Below are 22437 nucleotides of genomic sequence, written 5' to 3'. Positions count from 1 at the left end.
CCAGAATTTTCGCCCCCTCCCCCACCCTATGATCCACTTTCGCTTCCATGGTTCCATCCGCTGCCAGATCCACTCCCAGATATCTAAAACACTTCACTTCCTCCAGTTTTTCTCCATTCAAACTCACCTCCCAATTGACTTGACCCTCAACCCTACTGTACCTAATAACCTTGCTCTTATTCACATTTACTCTTAACTTTCTTCTTTCACACACTTTACCAAACTCAGTCACAAGCTTCTGCAGTTTCTCACATGAATCAGCCACCAGCGCTGTATCATCAGCGAACAACAACTGACTCACTTCCCAAGCTCTCTCATCCACAATAGACTTCATACTTGCCCCTCTTTCCAAAACTCTTGCATATATATATATATATATATATATATATATATATATATATATATATATATATATATATACATATATATATATATATATATATATATATATATATATATATATATATATATATATATATATATATATATGGGAGGGTATTGATTGAGAGGTTGAGGGCATGTACAGAGCATCAGATTGGGGAAAAGCAGTGTGGTTTTAGAAGTGGTAGAGGATGTGTGGATCAGGTGTTTGCTTTGAAGAATGTATGTGAGAAATACTTAAGAAAAGCAAATGGATTTGTATGTAGCATTTATGGATCTGGAGAAGGCATATGACAGAGTTGATAGAGATGCTCTGTGGAAGGTATTAAGAATATATGGTGTGGGAGGCAAGTTGTTAGAAACAGTGAAAAGTTTTTATCAAGGATGTAAGGCATGTGTACGTGTAGGAAGAGAGGAAAGTGATTGGTTCTCAGTGAATGTAGGTTTGCGGCAGGGGTGTGTGATGTCTCCATGGTTGCTTAATTTGTTTATGGATGGGGTTGTTAGGGAGGTGAATGCAAGAGTTTTGGAAAGAGGGGCAAGTATGCAGTCTGTTGTGGATGAGAGAGCTTGGGAAGTGAGTCAGTTGTTGTTCGCTGATGATACAGCGCTGGTGGCTGATTCATGTGAGAAACTGCAGAAGCTGGTGACTGAGTTTGGTAAAGTGTGTGAAAGAAGAAAGTTAAGAGTAAATGTGATTAAGAGCAAGGTTATTAGGTACATTAGGGTTGAGGGTCAAGTCAATTGGGAGGTAAGTTTGAATGGAGAAAAACTGGAGGAAGTAAAGTGTTTTAGATATCTGGGAGTGGATCTGGCAGCGGATGGAACCATGGAAGCGGAAGTGAATCATTGGGTGGGGGAGGGGGCGAATATTCTGGGAGCCTTGAAGAATGTTTGGAAGTCGAGAACATTATCTCAGAAAGCAAAAATGGGTATGTTTGAAGGAATAGTGGTTCCAACAATGTTGTATGGCTGTGAGGCGTGGGCTATGGATAGAGTTGTGCGTAGGAGGGTGGATGTGTTGGAAATGAGATGTTTGAGGACAATATGTGGTGTGAGGTGGTTTGATCGATTAAGTAATATAAGGGTAAGAGAGATGTGTGGAAATAAAAAGAGTGTGGTTGAGAGAGCAAAAGAGGGTGTTTTGAAATGGTTTGGTCACATGGAGAGAATGAGTGAGGAAAGATTGACCAAGAGGATATATGTGTCAGAGGTGGAGGGAACGAGGAGAAGTGGGAGACCAAATTGGAGGTGGAAAGATGGAGTGAAAAAGATTTTGTGTGATCGGGGCCTGAACATGCAGGAGGGTGAAAGGAGGGCAAGGAATAGAGTGAATTGGATCGATGTGGTATACCAGGGTTGACGTGCTGTCAGTGGATTGAATCAGGGCATGTGAAGCGTCTGGGGTAAACCATGGAAAGCTGTGTAAGTATGTATATTTGCGTGTGTGGATGTGTATGTATATACATGTGTATGGGGGTGGGTTGAGCCATTTCTTTCGTCTGTTTCCTTGCGCTACCTCGCAAATGCGGGAGACAGCGAAAAAGCAAAAAAAAAAAAACATACACAAATACACACACACACACATATATATATATATATATATATATATATATATATATATATATATATATATATATATATATATATATCAGGAATACTCAACAAACTTATACCTCTGTAATTTGGGCACTCACTCTTATCCCCTTTGCCTTTGTACAATGGCACTATGCACGCATTCCGCCAATCCTCAGGCACCTCACCATGAGTCATACATACATTAAATAACCTTACCAACCAGTCAACAATACAGTCACCCCCTTTTTTAATAAATTCCACTGCAATACCATCCAAACCTGCTGCCTTGCCGGCTTTCATCTTCCGCAAAGCTTTTACTACCTCTTCTCTGTTTACCAAATCATTTTCCCTAACCCTCTCACTTTGCACACCACCTCGACCCAAGCACCCTATATCTGCCACTCTGTCATCAGACACATTCAACAAACCTTCAAAATACTCATATATATATTTTTTTTTTTTTTTTTTTGCTTTGTCAGTCTCCCGCGTTTGCAAGGTAGCGCAAGGAAACAGACGAAAGAAATGGCCCAACCCACCCCCATACACATGCCTTGATTCAATCCACTGACAGCATGTCAACCCCGGTATACCACATCGCTCCAATTCACTCTATTCTTTGCCCTCCTTTCACCCTCCTGCATGTTCAGGCCCCGATCACACAAAATCTTTTTCACTCCATCTTTCCACCTCCAATTTGGTCTCCCTCTTCTCCTCGTTCCCTCCACCTCCGACACATATATCCTCTTGGTCAATCTTTCCTCACTCATTCTCTCCATGTGACCAAACCATTTCAAAACACCCTCTTCTGCTCTCTCAATCACGCTCTTTTTATTTCCACACATCTCTCTTACCCTTACGTTACTTACTCGATCAAACCACCTCACACCACACATTGTCCTCAAACATCTCATTTCCAGCACATCCATCCTCCTGCGCACAACTCTATCCATAGTCCACGCCTCGCAACCATACAACATTGTTGGAACCACTATTCCTTCAAACATACCCATTTTTGCTTTCCGAGATAATATATACATATGAAAAATGTAAGAAATAATTTAGAAACTGAAACTTCTAGCTTGAAATGAAATGAAAAATGAATGTCACATAATTTTTCAACCTCTGGCTATGGAAAAGGGAAATGTATAATTCATTTACACAAACGTCAATAGCAGTTTTCATCAATTTAACCACTGTATCATACTGCCTGGTCCACTTCTCTTATCATGAAACTGGAATACTGGCTTATGATGTTTCTCAATTGTCTTCATTACACAAAGTACAACCATATCTTGGATACATGAGGGTAGGTAGTTGGTCATCCGCCATAATAAAGCCTTGACAGACCAAAAGTTTATCTGGACCTAAACTTTTCCAGTACATTCATGAAAAACACCTTTTTGCTTTCCATCTCTATCACTTTGAAAAAAAATGCTCCCTTTGTTCACATTTTAATGAAAGAATAAGCTTCAATGTCTAAGCTACATTCTTTTCCAATTTCACTATTTTCTTGTCAGAGCACCATGTATGAAAACTAACACTCCAGTAACACAACTTCAGTGAAGGGCGCTAATGGGGAGGTGATAACAAGTAGTGGTGAGGTGAGAAGGAGATGGAGTGGGTATTTTGAAGGTTTGTTGAATGTGTTTGATGATAGAGTGGCAGATATAGGGTGTTTTGGTCGAGGTGGTGTGCAAAGTGAGAGGGTTAGGGAAAATGATTTGGTAAACAGAGAAGAGGTAGTAAAAGCTTTGCAGAAGATGAAAGCCGGCAAGGCAGCAGGTTTGGATGGTATTACAGTGGAATCTATTAAAAAAGGGGGTGACTGTATTGTTGACTGGTTGGTAAGGTTATTTAATGTATGTATGACTCATGGTGAGGTGCCTGAGGATTGGCGGAATGCGTGCATAGTGCCATTGTACAAAGGCAAAGGGGATAAGAGTGAGTGCTCAAATTACAGAGGTATAAGTTTGTTGAGTATTCCTGGTAAATTATATGGGAGGGTATTGATTGAGAGGGTGAAGGCATGTACAGAGCGTCAGATTGGGGAAGAGCAGTGTCGTTTCAGAAGTGGTAGAGGATGTGTGGATCAGGTGTTTGCTTTGAAGATTGTATGTGAGAAATACTTAGAAAAACAAATGGATTTGTATGTAGCATTTATGGATCTGGAGGAGGCATATGATAGAGTTGATAGAGATGCTCTGTGGAAGGTATTAAGAATATATGGTGTGTGAGGCAAGTTGTTTTTATCGAGGATGTAAGGCATGTGTACGTGGAGGAAGAGAGGAAAGTGATTGGTTCTCAGTGAATGTAGGTTTGCGGCAGGGGTGTGTGATGTCTCCATGGTTGTTTAATTTGTTTATGGATGGGGTTGTTAGGGAGGTGAATGCAAGAGTTTTGGAAAGAGGGGCAAGTACGAAGTCTGTTGTGGATGAGAGAGCTTGGGAAGTGAGTCAGTTGTTGTTTGCTGATGATACAGCGCTGGTGGCTGATTCATGTGAGAAACTGCAGAAGCTGGTGACTGAGTTTGGTAAAGTGTGTGAAAGAAGAAAGTTAAGAGTAAATGTGAATAAGAGCAAGGTTATTAGGTACAGTAGGGTTGAGGGTCTAGTCAATTGGGAGGTAAGTTTGAATGGAGAAAAACTGGAGGAAGTAAAGTGTTTTAGATATCTGGGAGTGGATCTGGCAGCGGATGGAACCATGGAAGTGGAAGTGAATCATAGGGTGGGGGAGGGGGCGAAAATCCTGGGAGCCTTGAAGAATGTGTGGAGGTCGAGAACATTTTCTCGGAAAGCAAAAATGGGTATGTTTGAAGGAATAGTGGTTCCAACAATGTTGTATGGAATGCCAGTTGATTCAGCTCCTAAAAATGATACTGGCAGTGTGCTTTTCCAGCAACTTACCACCACTCCTGTCACAAGTAAAATCAAAGTAGTAGATTCAAAAAGATCTGGAGTTATTCAGGGTGTTCCAGAGACTGATGTCTGGATGACAGTTACTCATTAACCAGGAAGACTACAAACCATTTGGTCTGGACTATCAAGTGAACAAGGGTGCATAATGCAAGGTACTTGCATTGATAATCCAGCCTCCCTGAGAAAGCGAGCTTTTGGGGTATGCACGACAACCATCAAGTGATTGTTCATGCCAAGTTAATAGCTAGGTCCTATGTTTGAAGATGGTCGGGAGTGAGCCAGAAGGCTGAACAGTATGTGTGTAACTGTCACCAGTGGCACTCACATAAGGATGACCTATAGCCGATATGCTCACATTCACAGTTCCCACATTGTCCTTAGCAATGTGAACATGTGGATTGTGTTAGCCCTTCCTTGGCTAGTCATACCTCATAGAAGTGAATGCATTCAGTAAGTGGCAAAAAATAGTTCCAATGCAAATTACTATTACACATGCCAACATATAAGATTTCATGAAGATCTTTACTTATCATGGACTACCACAGAGAAATGGGTCTAAGAAAGGCCCTCATTTATTTCAGGTGAATCAGTGGCTTTTCTGGAACTTAACAATACTTAGTGATCTTTATCAGCTCTGTAACATCCAGCACAAACATTGATGCAGAAGATTTCATACAAACCTTCAAGCATGCCATGAAATCCATGGAGGCATCTCTACTAAAGCATCTAAATAAATTAGTCAATTCTTCCTTACTTACAGGATGACCTGTCATGCCATTATGGGTCAAATTCCTTCATTTTGGTTGATGCTCATGACTACAAATGTTTCACAGTATACACCTACCTCTTCATTAATGGTGCAAATGTACAACTCATTCCAGAAGTGGCAGCCAGGAACAGTGACAAAATAGGTTGGACACCTTCATTATGAGGTGGGAAGTAAAATGAAACATGCAAAAGCTCCACACAGACCAAGTCTGACCATATCCACCACAAAAAGTGGGACCACCACCACTACCACCACCTCAACAGCAGTTGGAAGTGACTCCTTCCTAAGGTAATCAAGAGGCAGAGGTGCATGACTCTCCAGTCATCTTTGCTTCCTCCACACTTATGCCAACTATACATCTTGATATGGGTGCTGGTGGAGACCTGTCAGATGTGCTTGAGTAAAGGGTATTTCCACTGTGGACCATTCATCATGGAGTTCTACACTGGACACTGGACTTGTAGTTTCTATGGGAACATCGTAACCTTCCAAGGTTCTAAATTTTCTTCTTATGGACTCCACTTCTTTCTTGTCTGTTAAACCTTACTAACCACTGATCATGATGTGGCCCATTTTTTGTGTGTATTGTCAATTTACCATGTAATTTGCTTCTACAGATTAAAAAAAATGCAACCCCTAAATTTCATAGACCTTCTAATGATTATAATATTGTTGTATTTCAAATGACAAACCTGTACTAAAACAGAAACCCATACACTCCTACAGTTTCCCTGACCCCTTCCCACTCACATCTTGGCAATAACAGAATAAATATACAGGACTATGTTCTCTATTTACTCTCCTACTGGAGTTAATGAGGCTGGGATATTTGATGCAGAGATGTGGAATACTCCTTCACAATGAGGAATACAAATCATGATAGTAGACAGGACGAAAGTAGAGAATGATCAGAAGATGGAGCCATATGAGTGTAAAACTCCCTCCCATACACTACAGATAGGTAATTACTGGTATATGGTGACACAACTACTCTCCTGGTCTATTTCTGCATCTTTGAGTAAACTGACAGTGATTCAACAAGATATCAAAATTATCTGCTCCTTTCATATGATAATTTTATTTACTGAACGTTAAGTTCTTTCATTTGCTCACACTTACCGGTTCAAATAACGCTGACCTATCCTTATCATGAACTCTCTTCTTTCCTTCTACTTGCACTGTCTGCATTACAGCACATAGATACCACTGAAACAAACCTTTTATTTTTCCAAATACTGGTGAACACGTCCTTCAACTAAAACACAAGGTATCATCAAGTGTATTCTTCTTGACTGCAACTTGCAAGTCATCTAATGCACCAAACTGCATTCTCAGAGTACCACAGGTATTCACAACTTGTTCAAATAATCATTCACTCAGGGGTTACTGAATAATAATGTTGGTTGTTATCCATAAAGAGATGGTAACCTTCATTTCTGAGTGGGGCTATAAAGTTCATGATTGTTTCACTGTGTGTTTTCCTGTCCCACTAAACACTGTGAGATCAGACATGTAACCACCTTTAGTCTTGGCATTGATGTAATATTTCATGCCATATTTGTCTGGTGTATTTGGCTAATAAAACTTGAAAACTATGTGATTCCTCCACTACGCAGACCCTTCATTGTGGGTGAGTTGCTTTTTGGGAATGTGAAAAGTTTTATACTTAATGATCAAGTTGTTCATCACTGTATGAATTTTTATTAATCTCTAAGCATTACAAGGCAATGCATTATCATTGTGAATGTGGAAATATCTTGAAATAGCTTATATCATTTCAAATTCATGCATTCACTGAAGTCTGATTCTTGATACTTGTTCCAGTCAACTAAAACAAAGCTATTTTTGAGGTCTTCATCATATCCATTAATACTGTCAATTGTACAAACTTTCCAGTTTCATATCATCCCACTCTGTCTTGGCATGAGATTCATTTCTCAAAGTCTATTAAGCTTTAGTTAGTTGCACCAGCAAAAGACTATAGTAACTCTCCTGTGAAGAACTTCCAAATGAATCACAATACTGTTGTTGGTATAGGGACAGTCATGCCAAGTGTGCCAACAAAATCCTTACAATGTGGTTGTAAAGCATCGTTATTCTACACACTGAAGTAGCATGGTTTGGGTTGATATCCCTTAGATCAAATCAGTAATGCTTTCCACACTAGTCTAACAAATAAGAATCACTCTCCACCTTCACTCGCACTATCAACTGTTCAATATGTCATTAGAGAAAGGCAGAGTGTCAAGGAAATAGAAAGGACAATGTCATACCTACCTGTAAGAAAGGAGACCAGGAAGAAGCACTGAACTATAAACAAGTCTCAGTGATGAGTGTGGTCTGTCAGGTCTTGGATATATTATTAGAAATTAAATGGGTAACTTTCTATAGAGGAGAAATTACCTATGTAAGAAACATCTTGGTTTTAAGGAAAGGAGGTCATGTGTAACAAATTTCTTAGATTTCTATAGCAAGTGAGATCTGTTTTTGACAAAAAGGAAGGCTAGATGCGTTGTTTTTATCAACTACCAGAAAGCACTGTATCAGACGGGAGGCAGATTAAAAGGTTTGACCATCAAGCAGGAATAAGGGGGAAACTCCTTTTATAGACAAAAGATCATGTGAGTGGAAGGGAACAGAGGAAATGTGAGAGGAGCCTTCTCAAAATGGGGCTATCACTCTTGACTCATGTAAATGACTTGCCTGAAGGATTGGATTCTGAACTGAAATGTTTGCAGATGATGCAAAGGTCCTGAGGGAAGTGAAAAGTGTGGAGGACTGCATCATCTTACAAGGGCCCTGACAAACTCTAAAGTTGGTCTGATAATGCAGAGCTGTTGAATATATTAGATATATCAGAACATGTAAGGTTCATATGTAAGTCAATCCAAGCAATTTTACCTTTACACATAAAAAATCAAACCCAGGCTACCAAGAACAGCAGCTCTGGAGCTGTAGATAGCGATTCCACAACAGCAGGCTTTGTCCCATTGGTGGTCATATTACAATATCAGCCTGCTATTCTTGGCAACCTGGGCATAACTCTCATACGTGCAATGATGGAATTGTTTAGATGGTTGATGGAGTTCACCCTGAGTAAATGTAACATAATAAGGATGGGTCATAGTGAAAGAAAGCCTCAATATGAATATCATTTAGCTGGAATCATAGTATGAGAAAAACTTGGGAGCTGGCAATGTACCCTGACCTGTCACAAAGCTTCATATCATGAAACAGTTAAGGAAACAAATTCTTGGTTAGCAAACAGTAGGACAGCATCAAAATCATTGGATAAGGAATTATTCAGCAAGCTGTTCGCATCACACATAAAGCCAAAAGGAGAATATGCTTCTCAAGTTTGGTGAACTGCACCTAAAGAACCAAAAAAAACTGATACAGAACACCCAGACATTACCAATTAAGGTGGTACCAAAACTGAGAGAGCTGAGCTACAGGAAAAGGCTAGATGCTTTAAATTCACCCACCCTGGAAGAGAAAAATGAGAGGTAATGTGACAACTACCTTTAAGGTTTTAAAACCACCATTATGAAAAAGGCAGAGAACAGTTCTTTGAGAGATGAAAAGATAGAACAACCAGAGAACATAACCTGAGCTTTGGCAAAAAGATGTGTTAAAAATGATGTGAGGAAGTCCTTTAACAGTAAAACAATGGTTGATGACTGGAATAAAATTAATGAAGATATGATTGATGCAGACAGTAGATATGAATTGAAAAAGTACAATGATGAATGTTCAACAGAAAGGGCCCCATGAATGTAAAACTCCCTTCCTGTACAGAATAAGTAGGTTATTACACACACAACATAACAAACATATTAAGAAATATTACCTTGAATATGTCTGAGACTTTATCTCGAAAAGGAATGTCAATGCTTCTGATAGCAATGTCATTTGCTGAGGCTTCATTCACCACTGATGCTAAAATTCCAGCAGCAATATTAATGGAGCCAATAGTGTTGAAGTTGACGTTATCTATGATGGCATCTGCCATCTGATTATAAACGGCAGCCCTCGCTTTCAGTCGACTTTCTAATTCCTCCTTGGTGATCCCTTCCTCATCCAATGCAAGCCAAGATGCCTGTATAAATCATACATCTAGAGTAACATTACTTAATTCTATATACACTAAAACAACATTAACAGAGCAGCATGGTTCCAGAAACTTACCAGATTACTGTTACAGTTAATCAATGGTATCTTAAATGATGAACTTTAGGCTTGATACTGATATAATAGAAGTGCTCCACCTATGTGATTGTAACTGCTTCATGCAGAATTCAGTATCAGAGCTTCAATTGGCTGATGTTAAAAAAAGAGGCTATCCAAGTGTGAGTGCAAGTATGGTGGACAAATTGTAGGAGCAGCTGTTAGAGTGGGAGTTAGTAAGCAAGATGATGCATTATGGTACTGTTAGTTGGATCACAATTGCTTTAACCTCTACCAATCCCTGGGTTTTTAGTTGCTGTACTTATAAACTGGTAATTCTGCTCCTCATCAAGTTTGTCTTCTCATAAGCCTAGAATTAATCCTGAAATTCTATCCAATGATCTACCACGTAGTAAAATACTATAACACAAAGAAGGTACTCCTGGCATCTATACTAATCCTCCACTTACCCTCTTCCTCATGTTAACCTCATGCTCACTAAAAAGTCATACCTCATATGTTCATTCCTCTGTCTATATCCATTTACCCTAACTTGCATCTTGCCATATCAAACGTCATAAACAAAAATGATATTACTGGGACTTTTAAAATACATTTGTGTAAATATGATAATCAAATATGATTTTTCCCCCTTATGTTCTTCATCAAGATACAAATAAAGAGATACAAAATAAAACTGAAAATAAGAAATAAATAAATTCCTCTTTGCAAAAAGGTCTGGGAAAAAAATGGTGATAAGGTGTGCTTTGATGAGCTCTGTTAAGAAGGTTCCTGTCTGACTCCTCAAACACACTGCCACTCAATTCCATTCTGTCTTTCTCTAACTTACAAATACATTTTAAAATCACACCAAATCCTGAGTGTACTTGAATATCAATAATTACCTCTTTGTACAGGACGGGGAGGGAATTCTACAATCAAGAAACCCCTTCTCTTGAATTCTATAAACTGTCATAAAACTTTTAGGATTTCCTAATACTGTCTGCATTCACAAGTCTCATTACTCTGATTATCCCATTCATCCACCACTCAGTTACCAAAGAAGTATTTCTGGTCATCCTTTCTAACTTGTTTTCTCTAGTAGTTTCAGTTTCTTGCTGTTACCTTTGATTGAGCTTTCTATGCTAATTTCAAGGAACGGTCCACTCTCAATATTATTAGCTTTATTCAGAAACTTGAAAGTTGTATTCATGTCTCCCCTCTTCCCTGACAATATCATCAGCTTCATTCAAAAACTTGGAAGTTGTACTCAACTCTCCCCTCTCAATTCGAGTGCGACCAAATCATAGCCATAACATTTCCCTGTAACTCGACTCCCTTACTTCATGTACCATTTATGGTGCCATAAATTGAACCTTCACTATCAGACAAATGTCTTTTTTCTGGTGGGGGGACCAAACCTGAGGGGCATATTGTAATTTAGGTCAAAATAAGCTGTAAATATATTTCAGTGCATTTCTTCATAGATTTACTACAATGCAATCTTTCTAACCACTATACATTTTGTCTCCTTATAGCTTCCCTTAATGTGCTGTCCTGGTATTACGTAGGGTACTGTTCTAAGTCAGGCTTTAAGTACCTTTCAAATACAGATTCACGCAGCAAGTTTTCTGTAAAATCATATTCCTGTGTCTTCCTTTATTTTCCAATCGATCAGACTGGATATCACCAACCATATATCTGACCAGCCCTAGAGCTTGTCTGTTTCTTCACAGCATGACAAAGACCTCAACATTCCACATTTTTCTCAAGTTTTAGCACTATCTACAAATTCATATGAAACTAATTCCTTTAGCAAGTCAGTAACATTGATGATGAATAAAAGCAGTCCTATGAATGGACCTATCATGCAGTGCAGTGGTAAAACACTGCTTATTCCAACCCATCTAGACAAGGAACTTCTGACATATATTCTCTTTTCCCTTTCACCCCGATAATGTTCATATGCACATGCCATTTCCTGCCTTAGTGAGGCATTGCCAAGAACATATGACAATGGCCTCATTCATTCACATCCTCATCTGAGTGTCACAGATTATTCCATGGTTTACCCTAATCACTTCACTGGCCCTGATTCAGCTCTCTGATTGTTCATCTTCCACATATCATACTGCTCTAAACTATCCTATGTCATTCATGCCTCTTACCTTCCTGAAAATTCAGACCAAGGTTCCTTAAGGCCTCTTTTACTCCATCCTTCCATCTCTTTTTGGTGTCCTTTTTCTCCTCATTCCCTCAACTTCTAACACATAAATCCTTATAGTTAGTCTTTTTCTGCTTATCATCCCTTATGTCCAAACCATTTCAGTACACCCTGGTCAGCTCTCAACCAAGTTGTGCTTATTACCACACCTTACTCCTGCAATGTCATTCCTTACACAATTAATGTGCCTCACATCACACATTTTCCTCAGGCATTTCCTTTACAAAATATTCATACTTTAACTTTTGTATCCACACAACACTATCAGCACTACTATATCTTCAAACATACCCATCTTTGCCCAAGTAGACAATGACCTTTTCTTCCTGTGACTCACTACAACTGTCGTGGTTCCATCTGCTAGATATGTCCACTATAATACTTACAGCTCTCCACCTCCTCTAGGTTCTCCCCCAAACAGTCACAATCAAACCATCCTGTCTTATCCCCCACCACCACCAAACACCCCCCCACCTAATCACATAATTTTTGCTATCATTAACTCTATACTTCCACCTCCTACACACACACACACACACATACACACAGACAAACAGACACACACACACACACACTCCTAAACTGCTTCCAGTGTTTCACTCTCAAATTTGCCAGATGAGCTCTGTCATCTGAAAAATAGCAATTGACTCATCTTCGAGTCACTCTAACCCCAGCATAATGTCTACCCTTCACTTCAAGGCCCTTACATTTATTTTCCTTACCATCTGGTACATGAACAGATAAAAAGCCATGGCGACATCATACATCCTTGATGTACAACCACCACTGCTTGGAATCACTCACCTTCCTCCCTTCCTGTTCATAAACATACCTTACTCTTCTGATAAAAACTTCTCACTGCTTTTAGGAGCTTTCCTCCCACACCATTTATTTGCAACATCAACATGGCATCTCTGTCAACACCATCATCTCTCTAGGTCTATAAATGCCAAATACAAATCATTCTCTTTCTCCAAGTCTTTTTCACACATTTTTCAAAGAAGATTCATAGATCCTTTACCACTCCTAAAGCCATGTTGTTCTTCCTCAATTTGATACTGAATGCATTCTACCTCCCTCAAAATTACCATTCTTCCCTAAATCTTATCATGTGTACTCAGCACACATACCTCTGTAGTTCAAGCATTTACTAGCCTTTAGACAAAGTTACAATACAGTACATGCATTGTGCCAGTACTCAGGCACCTCACCTTAGCTCCTCCTTACAATGAAAACCCTGACTAACTAGTAGGCAATATTCATTCCCTTTCTTGAGAAACCCAACTGCGATCCTATCTACTGTTGCTTTGCCATACTTTATTTTACTCAAGGCTTTCACCATCTCTCTCTTCACCAAAACATTTGCCATGACACTTGTGCTCAGCATATCACCTTGTCACAGGCACATCATATCCACAACATTCAACAGTCTTCTTTGCCTGTTATCACTCCTCATCTGTTCTCCTTTCTGTTGCTCCCAACTGCTCTCTAGTTCTTCTCAAACTATTCATCTCTTTTCAAAACCTGCTAGAAAATATTATTTCTTTACAAACTGCTGAATGCAGAATGGTGAATAATGCCCTCTGGCAGTCCAAGAAAATGAAGAATCGTGAATAATGCCCTACAGCAGTTGAAGAACAAACAGTCTAATCAGCTACTTCTTATCCTATCACTTTCACAGAGGATACAAAAATTTATGCTGTATGACCCCATCTGTTTGTAGCCACATTGCATCTCACTTTGGTGGTTTATTCTCTGTGAGTATTCATTTATTTACTCTCTGATTATCTATTCTAGCATTTTACCGGCCATGCCCATCAAAGATGATTATCTGTAGTTCAATAAACTTTTCTGATCCTTCTTAAAAGTAGGCATGACAACTGCTATCTTCAACTCCTTATGAACTGATTGTTCTTCCAATGATTTTCTAAACACTTCCTTCAGTAATGTGCCAAGTGTTACCACTCAGTCCCCAAGTACACGTGGATATTTCAAAAGGTCTTGTGCTTCACATAAAACACGATCCTTCAATAGTCTCACTATATCTTATTGACAGTCTCAACATTTTTCAAGATTTCTCCATTTCATCTTTTTGTTCCTGGGGTAGTGAGTTCTTGGCAGTGAACAGACTTTGGACTTCCGAATTCAGTCACTTGTATATATCACCAATTTCTTCTATAAAATATATATTCTGAATCTTTCACTATTACTTGCTCCTTTAGTGATAACATGATTTGGAAAATTCATGGGAACTTTTGGATTATCACTTACCTTTCCAAGATGTTATTTCATACTGCTCAGGTCTTGTTTTACTGTATACATTTCATATCCTCTTATTCTTTCAAATGCTCCTTATCTTATTCAGAGTATATCTCAGTTTTCTTTGGCATTATGACAAGTCAGTATCTTCTCCAGATTATATATCTGATCAATTTACCTTTTTCTTTTGACATGTACAGGCACATACATCTCTCATTTTTATTCTAACCACTCTAGTTCGTATCACTGGTACAGAACTCCTAAACCCTTCAACATAATTTTCATAGAACTTCCTATATCAATGTTCCATATACTGACTTTGAAATTTCATCTTAGAGAGTACAAACTTAGATACCCTTCAATATAATTCAGTTATAACTAAAGTACCTCTTTTAGGGTATAGCTTCCTCGTAGATATCTGTTCTTTTGATACCCCTTTTTCCAAATGGGGTATTATATCACTTTGGAAGTGTGATCAATTAATCATCTGTATTTTTTTCCCTATTCATTTGTATAGCAAGGGGAAGGAGTTATACACTTATGGGGGTCCCATCTCTTGAACATTCCTTTATCATCATATTCTTTAAACTTCTGCATCCTAGCAACATCTAGTTTCATTAATTAGCCTGTTCTAGTCATATATAAGTCTGATCCTATCAAAATGCTTCAATATATCTTCATTAGTAAGTTCCTTTTAATTTCTTATTACAAACTCTGGTTGCTCCTTCCAGGCATTTCACATATAAATATTCATTGTAATTAAGCCACCCTTTATTCTTCTCTTTTCTGTGACAGGCAACTTCATAACCTCTAACCTCTCTTGGTAACTCAGGTCTTTTTCAGACACCATCTTTATTACAAATCCTCATTACCTTCTCTACAATATCTCCATGTTTCTTTAAGTGCAATGACCATACATGAAATACATATTTCAATGTGAGTATGTAACTAATAACCTATTTGCAAAGTATGAGGATGGAGTTTTACACCCATGAAACCCCATTTCTTGAACTTTATCTAACTTCAGTTTCTACTGCTTATGCACACTGCCTGCATTCATCATATCATCACCTAGCTTGTTCCAATCATCCATCAACCTGCATATGAAGCAACACTGTCCTACATACTTTCTGACAAACTTCTTTTGAAGCTTGTTGCTATGCTCGCTCGTAGCTTGTCACTGCTAATCATGAAGAACTGACTGCTGCTGATGTCATTCAAGTGATATAGGCTATAATCAATTTTCACCTTATGCTTCTCTCCTTCATGGCAGTCTACAGGATTGTCCCCAAGAGAAAATATCCAAAAAAAGTAAAAAAAAGTAAACAATCTACATAGCACTGTATACACTTTTACAATTCATGTACAGGCCGATGATGCCCTAATCATTTCGTCACTGACAAGACAGATCATGTTCTCACTTTGGCATCCAACAACCAACATGCTTAGTTTACAGAACTTACATGAGTTTGTTTTCATTTTACCATATTAGCAAACTTAAAATTTTTTTGGTGATGTTTTGTGACATGATACCCAACAAATGATAGACAACAATTACATAAAATGTTTTACTTTGTACCACACTTTGTGCCACAGAGTTTTAACGTATGGCTTATTCATATAATTTTTTGATTTATCACTTATTCATTAAGTTTTCTTTACATAATTATCAGATGTATACAGCATTCACTGTTTTTAACAGTTTTGTTTTTCCCTGCAAAATGACGATCCAACTATTTGCATGCCTGCCAACACTTGCTCTTGAACATTACACTCATATTTCTTCAATGTCAATGATCAAGGTAACTTTCATAATATAACCAAAATTATGTTCAATTGAACACCCACTAAATCAATATCACTATCTTTGGTGCCCGAACCACAGTCACTAAATTCCTACACAAAGCGCACATGGCTGCATGGCATGAGAGAGAGAGAGAGAGAGAGAGAGAGAGAGAGTGTTCATATCTTCTTTCTGTGCTATATAGGTAAGTGACACAACAGGATTTTTGCCCGAAGCTATTTATAACTGTTAGTGACATAAGGCATTTCTGCATACCAAGAAAGGGCATCCCTTGAATTCAGCTCTGTGTATTTATGACTGCAGCAGCCACGCTGAAAACTTTTTTTTTTCTTTTTTTAAGGCTCCCTTCACAGACAAAAGTCCACATCAAGGCTGGGCCTTAATAAAAACATAAAGAGGTTAATGAAAGGAAAAAGAGAGGCAAGAAAATGTAAAACTGCCTTTTAAATAGGGAAAGGCATGAGAGGGTAAAGAGTCCCAAAGCTCTGAGGTATAAGGAAAGAAATGGTTATCAAAACAGCCCATCCTTCAATTGCAAATGGCCACAGTAATCATGCTACACAAGAGATAAAGAGATAGAGGGGTAAGTGTGGAGGGAACATGGAGGAGGTGGAAGGATGAAGTGAAAGAAGCTTTGGTGTTTGGGGCTTGAACATGCTAGGCGTGAGGCATTCACGGGATACAATGAACTGGAGTGATGTGGTATAGCTGATTGACGTACTGTCGGTGGGCTGAAACAGGGTCAATGAAGCAGTTAGGAGAAACAATGGAAAAGTCTATGGGGCTTGGCTGTGATTTGGGGGCTCTGGTTTCTGTGAATTATGCATGATAGTTAAAGGGTGGATGAGTGTGAATAAGGCCATTTCTTCATCTGTTCATGGCATTATCTTGCTAATAAGGAAAACAACAAATGAGTATGAAAAAATGGGTTTGTGGCTTAGGTGTGATGTCACCATCTGTTCAGTTTGTTTATAAATGGGATGGTGAGGGTTTGGAGAGATGGGCAGGTATGCAGTCTGTAGAGGGTGTGGTGGCCTGGAAAGCGAGTCAGTTGTTGTCTGCTGATGACTTGCCACTGGTGGCAGAGTCACATGAGAAATTGCAAAAACTGATGTCTGGTCTTGGGAATGAGTGTGAAAGAAAGTTAAGAGAAAATGTGAATAAAAGCAAGGTTTTTCAGTTTATCAGGTAAGAGGAACAGAACAGCTGGGGTGCATCTGATTGGAGAGAGAAGTGTTTTAGAAAACTAGGGAACAGCATGGCAGCAAATGGAACCATGGAAGTAAAGGTGATTCATAGCAGTAAAGGTTTTCAAAACCATTGAGGAATTGGTGGTAGGGCAAAGATGGGAGTCTGAAAGTACAGTTGACCCTATAATGTTATATGGATGCAAGGAAAAGGCTAAAGATGTGAATATACAGAAGAGGGTGGATATGTTGGAAATGAATTGTTTGAGGACAACATGTGGCATGAGGAGGGTTGATCAAGTAAGTAATGATTGGGTAAGAGAGAGTGTGTTTATAAGAAGAGTATTGGTTGAGAGAGTTGAAAAGGGCATGCTGAAATGGTGTGGACACATGGAGAGAACAGGTGAGGATAGGTTGACAAGAGGATATTTATGTCAGAGGTGGAGGGGACAAGGAGAAAAGGGAGACCAAACTGGGGAAGGAAGGTGTAATGTAACATACTTTCAATGATAGAGGCCTGAACATGAAGGAAGTTGAAAGATGTGCAGGAGTCATGTGCTGTCAATGGACTGAACCAGGGGAAAATGTTGGGAAGCTCTGTAGGGCCTGGATGTGGATAGAGGGAGGGGTGTGAACCAGGGGAAAATGTTGGGAAGCTCTGTAGGGCCTGGATGTGGATAGAGGGAGGGGTGTGGTTTTGGCACATTACACATCGCAGTTAGAGGATAGATGACAGTGAATGATGTCTCATATGACTGGCAGTACTGGACTCTGCCTGCTTGTGGTTATGCCATGAGTGCAAAGTAACCTTTGGGAAGGTTGTATCATTGTCAAAGTACAAAAAGGATATAGAGTCTTGCCATGAAATTTTTCATGTCAAAGGACTTCATCACTTTCTTGCTACTGATTGTAGCACAGCCTTTAAGCTGCAGGAGCCCTAGAAAAGGGCTCTTGGGTTATACGATTTACAAAATAATCATACATATTACCATCCATATTACCATGGTTGTTTACTTTGTTTATGGATGGGGTTGTTAGGGAGGTGAATGCAAGAGTTTTGGAAAGAGGGGCAAGTATGAAGTCTGTTGTGGATGAGGGAGCTTGGGAAGTGAGTCAGTTGTTGTTCGCTGATGATACAGCGCTGGTGGCTGATTCATGTGAGAAACTGCAGAAGCTGGTGACTGAGTTTGGTAAAGTGTGTGAAAGAAGAAAGTTAAGAGTAAATGTGAATAAGAGCAAGGTTATTAGGTACAGTAGGGTTGAGGGTCAAGTCAATTGGAGGTAAGTTTGAATGGAGAAAAACTGGAGGAAGTAAAGTGTTTTAGATATCTGGGAGTGGATCTGGCAGCGGATGGAACCATGGAAGCGGAAGTGAATCATAGGGTGGGGGTGGGGGCGAAAATCCTGGGAGCCTTGAAGAATGTGTGGAAGTCAAGAACATTATCTCGGAAAGCAAAAATGGGTATGTTTGAAGGAATAGTGGTTCCAACAATGTTGTATGGTTGCGAGGCGTGGGCTATGGATAGAGTTGTGCGCAGGAGAATGGATGTGCTGGAAATGAGATGTTTGAGGACAATGTGTGGTGTGAGGTGGTTTGATCGAGTAAGTAATGTAAGGGTAAGAGAGATGTGTGGACATAAAAAGAGTGTGGTTGAGAGAGCAGAAGAGGGTGTTTTGAAATGGTTTGGGCACATGGAGAGAATGAGTGAGGAAAGATTGACCAAGAGGATATATGTGTCGGAGGTGGAGGGAACGAGGAGAAGTGGGAGACCAAATTGGAGGTGGAAAGATGGAGTGAAAAAGATTTTGTGTGATCGGGGCCTGAACATGCAGGAGGGTGAAAGGAGGGCAAGGAATAGAGTAAATTGGATTGATGTGGTATACCGGGGTTGACGTGCTGTCAGTGGATTGAATCAGGGCATGTGAAGCGTCTGGGGTAAACCATGGAAAGTTGTGTGGGGCCTGGATGTGGAAAGGGAGCTGTGATTTCGGGCATTATTGCATGACAGCTAGAGACTGAGTGTGAACGAATGGGGCCTTTGTTGTCTTTTCCTAGTGCTACCTCGCACACATGAGGGGGTAGGGGGATGGTATTCCATGTGTGGCGAGGTGGCAATGGGAATGAATAAAGGCAGACAGTGTGAATTGTGTGCATGGGTATATATGTATGTGTCTGTGTGTGTATATATATGTGTACATTGAGATGTATAGGTATGTATATTTGCGTGTGTGGATGTGTATGTGTGTACATTGTGTATGGGGGTGGGTTGGGCCATTTCTTTTGTCTGTTTCCTTGCGCTACCTCGCAAACGCGGAAGACAGTGACAAAGCAAAATAAATAAATTGCCATCCTACCAGCGTCTGGGGTAAACCATGGAAAGCTGTGTAGGTATGTATATTTGCGTGTGTGGACGTGTGTATGTACATGTGTATGGGGGGGGGGGGGTTGGGCCATTTCTTTCGTCTGTTTCCTTGCGCTACCTCGCAAACGCGGGAGACAGCGACAAAGTATAAAGAAAAAAAAAAAAAAAAAATTGTACATTTGAAACAACAAATACTTAACCTCTTGTACAACTTTACAGTTGGCTAATGCAATCATGTTAAGCATGTCTGCATTCCCAGCCCCTTCATATCTGCCAATTTGTAACTGGATGTCAGCTGCATCAATTTCTTCCTTGGATGGCATTAGCACCTGATAAAAGCCAAAAATAGAGAAATTACAAGGGAATCAAAAATATTTCTACATCTTTATAATACACCCATCCTTTGCTATTTGCAGGGATTATGTACTACAAAAACTTCACACACAGAGATATTGCATATAGTGAGCCAGTAAGAATACAGAGAAAAATGGAATTTGTGCAACAGCGATATATAAAATCCTAAATGCATTTTAATCAGATTTCACAGCATTAGTACATTAGGAATAACACAAACTTTAACAGAAATGTCATTCAAGCAATGACACTCCCTCACTTGCATTAGCATGTTGTAAGCTTATTAGCTTCATTTCTAAGGTCCATTTAACTGCTAGTTCTGGGGTACAAGATAATGTTTCTGGATGTTTAGATGTTGCTGGACATATAGATGCCACATTAAGAAACTTAAATCACAGCTAACTCGCCCCTCGATCCTTGCTTTTATTCACAATCACTCTCAGCTTTCTCCTTTCACACACTCTTCCAAATTCAGTAACCAACTTCTGCAGCTTCTCACTCAATTAGATACCAGAGCTGTATCATCAGCTAACAACAACTGATTCACTTCCTTAGCCCTTTCATCCCCAACAGACTGCATACTTGTCCCTCTCTCCAAGACTCTTTCATTTACCTCCCTTACCATCCCATCCATAAATGAATTAAACAACCATGGTGGCATCACACACCCCTGCTGCAGACAAACCTTCCCTGAGAACCATTCACTCTCCTCTCTTCCCATTTGTACACATGCCTTACACCCTTCATAAAAATTTCTCTTTTTCTAGTAGCATACCTTCCACACCATATATTCTTAAGACCTTCCACCATCATACGCCTTCTTCAGACTCATAAATGCCACATGCAATTCCATGCTTTTATATGTATCTCTTACTCATTTTTCAAAGCAAACACCTGATTCACACATCCTCTACCACTTCTGAAACTACACTGCTCCTCCCCAGCATGATGTTCTTTACATGCCTTCACCCTCTCAATCAATACCCTTAAATACAACTTACCAGGTATACTCAACAAACTTATACTCTGTAGTCTGAACACTCACCTTTATCTCCTTTACCTTTGCACAATGGCACTATACATGCCTTCCGTCAATCCTCAGGCACTTCACCATGATCCATACATACTTTGAATATCCTCACCAACCAATGAACGACACAATCACCCACTTTCTTAATAAATTCTACTGCACTCCTGCTGCCTTATTGCAACTCATCTTACACAAGGCATTTACCACCTCTTCCCTTTTCACAAACCACTCTCCATGACCCACCTACTTCTCATACCACCCTGACCAAAACACCCTACATCTGCCAGTCTATCATCAAACACTCTATCATCAAAATACTTGCTCCATCTCCTCCTCACTCCATCACTACCTGTTATCACTTTCCCTTTTGCCCCCTTCACTGAGTTTCCCATTTGATCTCTTGTCTTTCGCACATTGTTTACCTCCTTCCAAAACACCTTCATATTCTCCCTAAAGTTTAATGATACTCTCTTACCTGCCTTTCATTTGCCCTCTTTTTCATCACCTGCACCTTTCTCTTGACCTCTTGCTGTTTTCTCTTATACATCTCCCAATCATTTGCACTCCTTCCTTGTAAGTACTGCCCAAATGCCTCTTTTCTCTTTCACTAGCACCTTTACTTCTTTATCCAACCACTCACTACCCTTTCTAATCTGCCCACTCCCCATATTTTGCATGCCGCATGCATGTCTTGCAAATAACTCCCATTCCTCACCCACTCCCCTTACTTCATTTCCTCTCTCCTTTTGCATTCTACACTCAATCTCTATTGATATTTTTTCACACAAGTCTCCTTTCTAATCTCACTTATTCTCACCATTCTCTTCTCCCCAACACTGTTTCTTCTTTTCTGAAAACCTTTAAAAATCTTCACTCTTGCCTCCTTAAGACAGTGATCAGACATCCCACCAGCTACCTCTCTCAGAACATTTGCATCCAAAAGTATCTCTTTTACATGCCTATCAATTGATATAAATATAATATTGACTGCTGATAACTCTCCTAATCACGTACATATACTTGTGTATATCACGCTTTGTAAACCTGGTATTCCCAGTCACCAGTCATTTTTTGGCACATAAATCCATAAGCTCTTCACCATTTTCATTCATAACACTGAATACCCATGTGCACCAATTATACCCTCAGCTGCCACATTACTTACCCTCACATTTAAATCACCCATCACTAATACCCGGTCTCATACACCAAAACTGCTGACACACTAACACAAATGCTCCAAAGACAATTGCTTCTCATGATCTTTCTTCTCATGGCTTGGTGCACTGCATCAATAATCACACATCTCTTGCTACCAATCAAAAGTCACAGTCACCAGACAAACACAAGTCACATTCTCCTGTCTGTACTCTGGACATCACCCATCCAATAACACTACAAATATC

The 22437-nt window shown here is 39.5% G+C and overlaps 1 protein-coding gene across 1 annotated transcript in view; it reads right to left on the bottom strand.

The window, feature by feature from the left end:
• The window catches only part of LOC139766169 (polycystin-1-like), a 303003-nt gene that overhangs the window by 138496 nt on the left and 142070 nt on the right, over nucleotides 1-22437 (bottom strand). The window contains exons 30-31 of the mRNA XM_071694439.1: nucleotides 19848-19976; nucleotides 9494-9742 (exon numbers count right to left, since the gene is read on the bottom strand). Coding sequence (XP_071550540.1) covers nucleotides 9494-9742; nucleotides 19848-19976 — 378 coding nt within the window. The remainder of the gene's footprint in view (nucleotides 1-9493; nucleotides 9743-19847; nucleotides 19977-22437) is intronic.

The sequence above is a fragment of the Panulirus ornatus genome, chromosome 57 (genome assembly GCF_036320965.1).
Source record: "Panulirus ornatus isolate Po-2019 chromosome 57, ASM3632096v1, whole genome shotgun sequence".
NCBI classification, from domain to species: domain Eukaryota; kingdom Metazoa; phylum Arthropoda; class Malacostraca; order Decapoda; family Palinuridae; genus Panulirus; species Panulirus ornatus.
The sequence above is the reverse complement of the archived record's forward strand: the minus strand, read 5'-3'. Positions and strand labels throughout refer to the sequence as shown.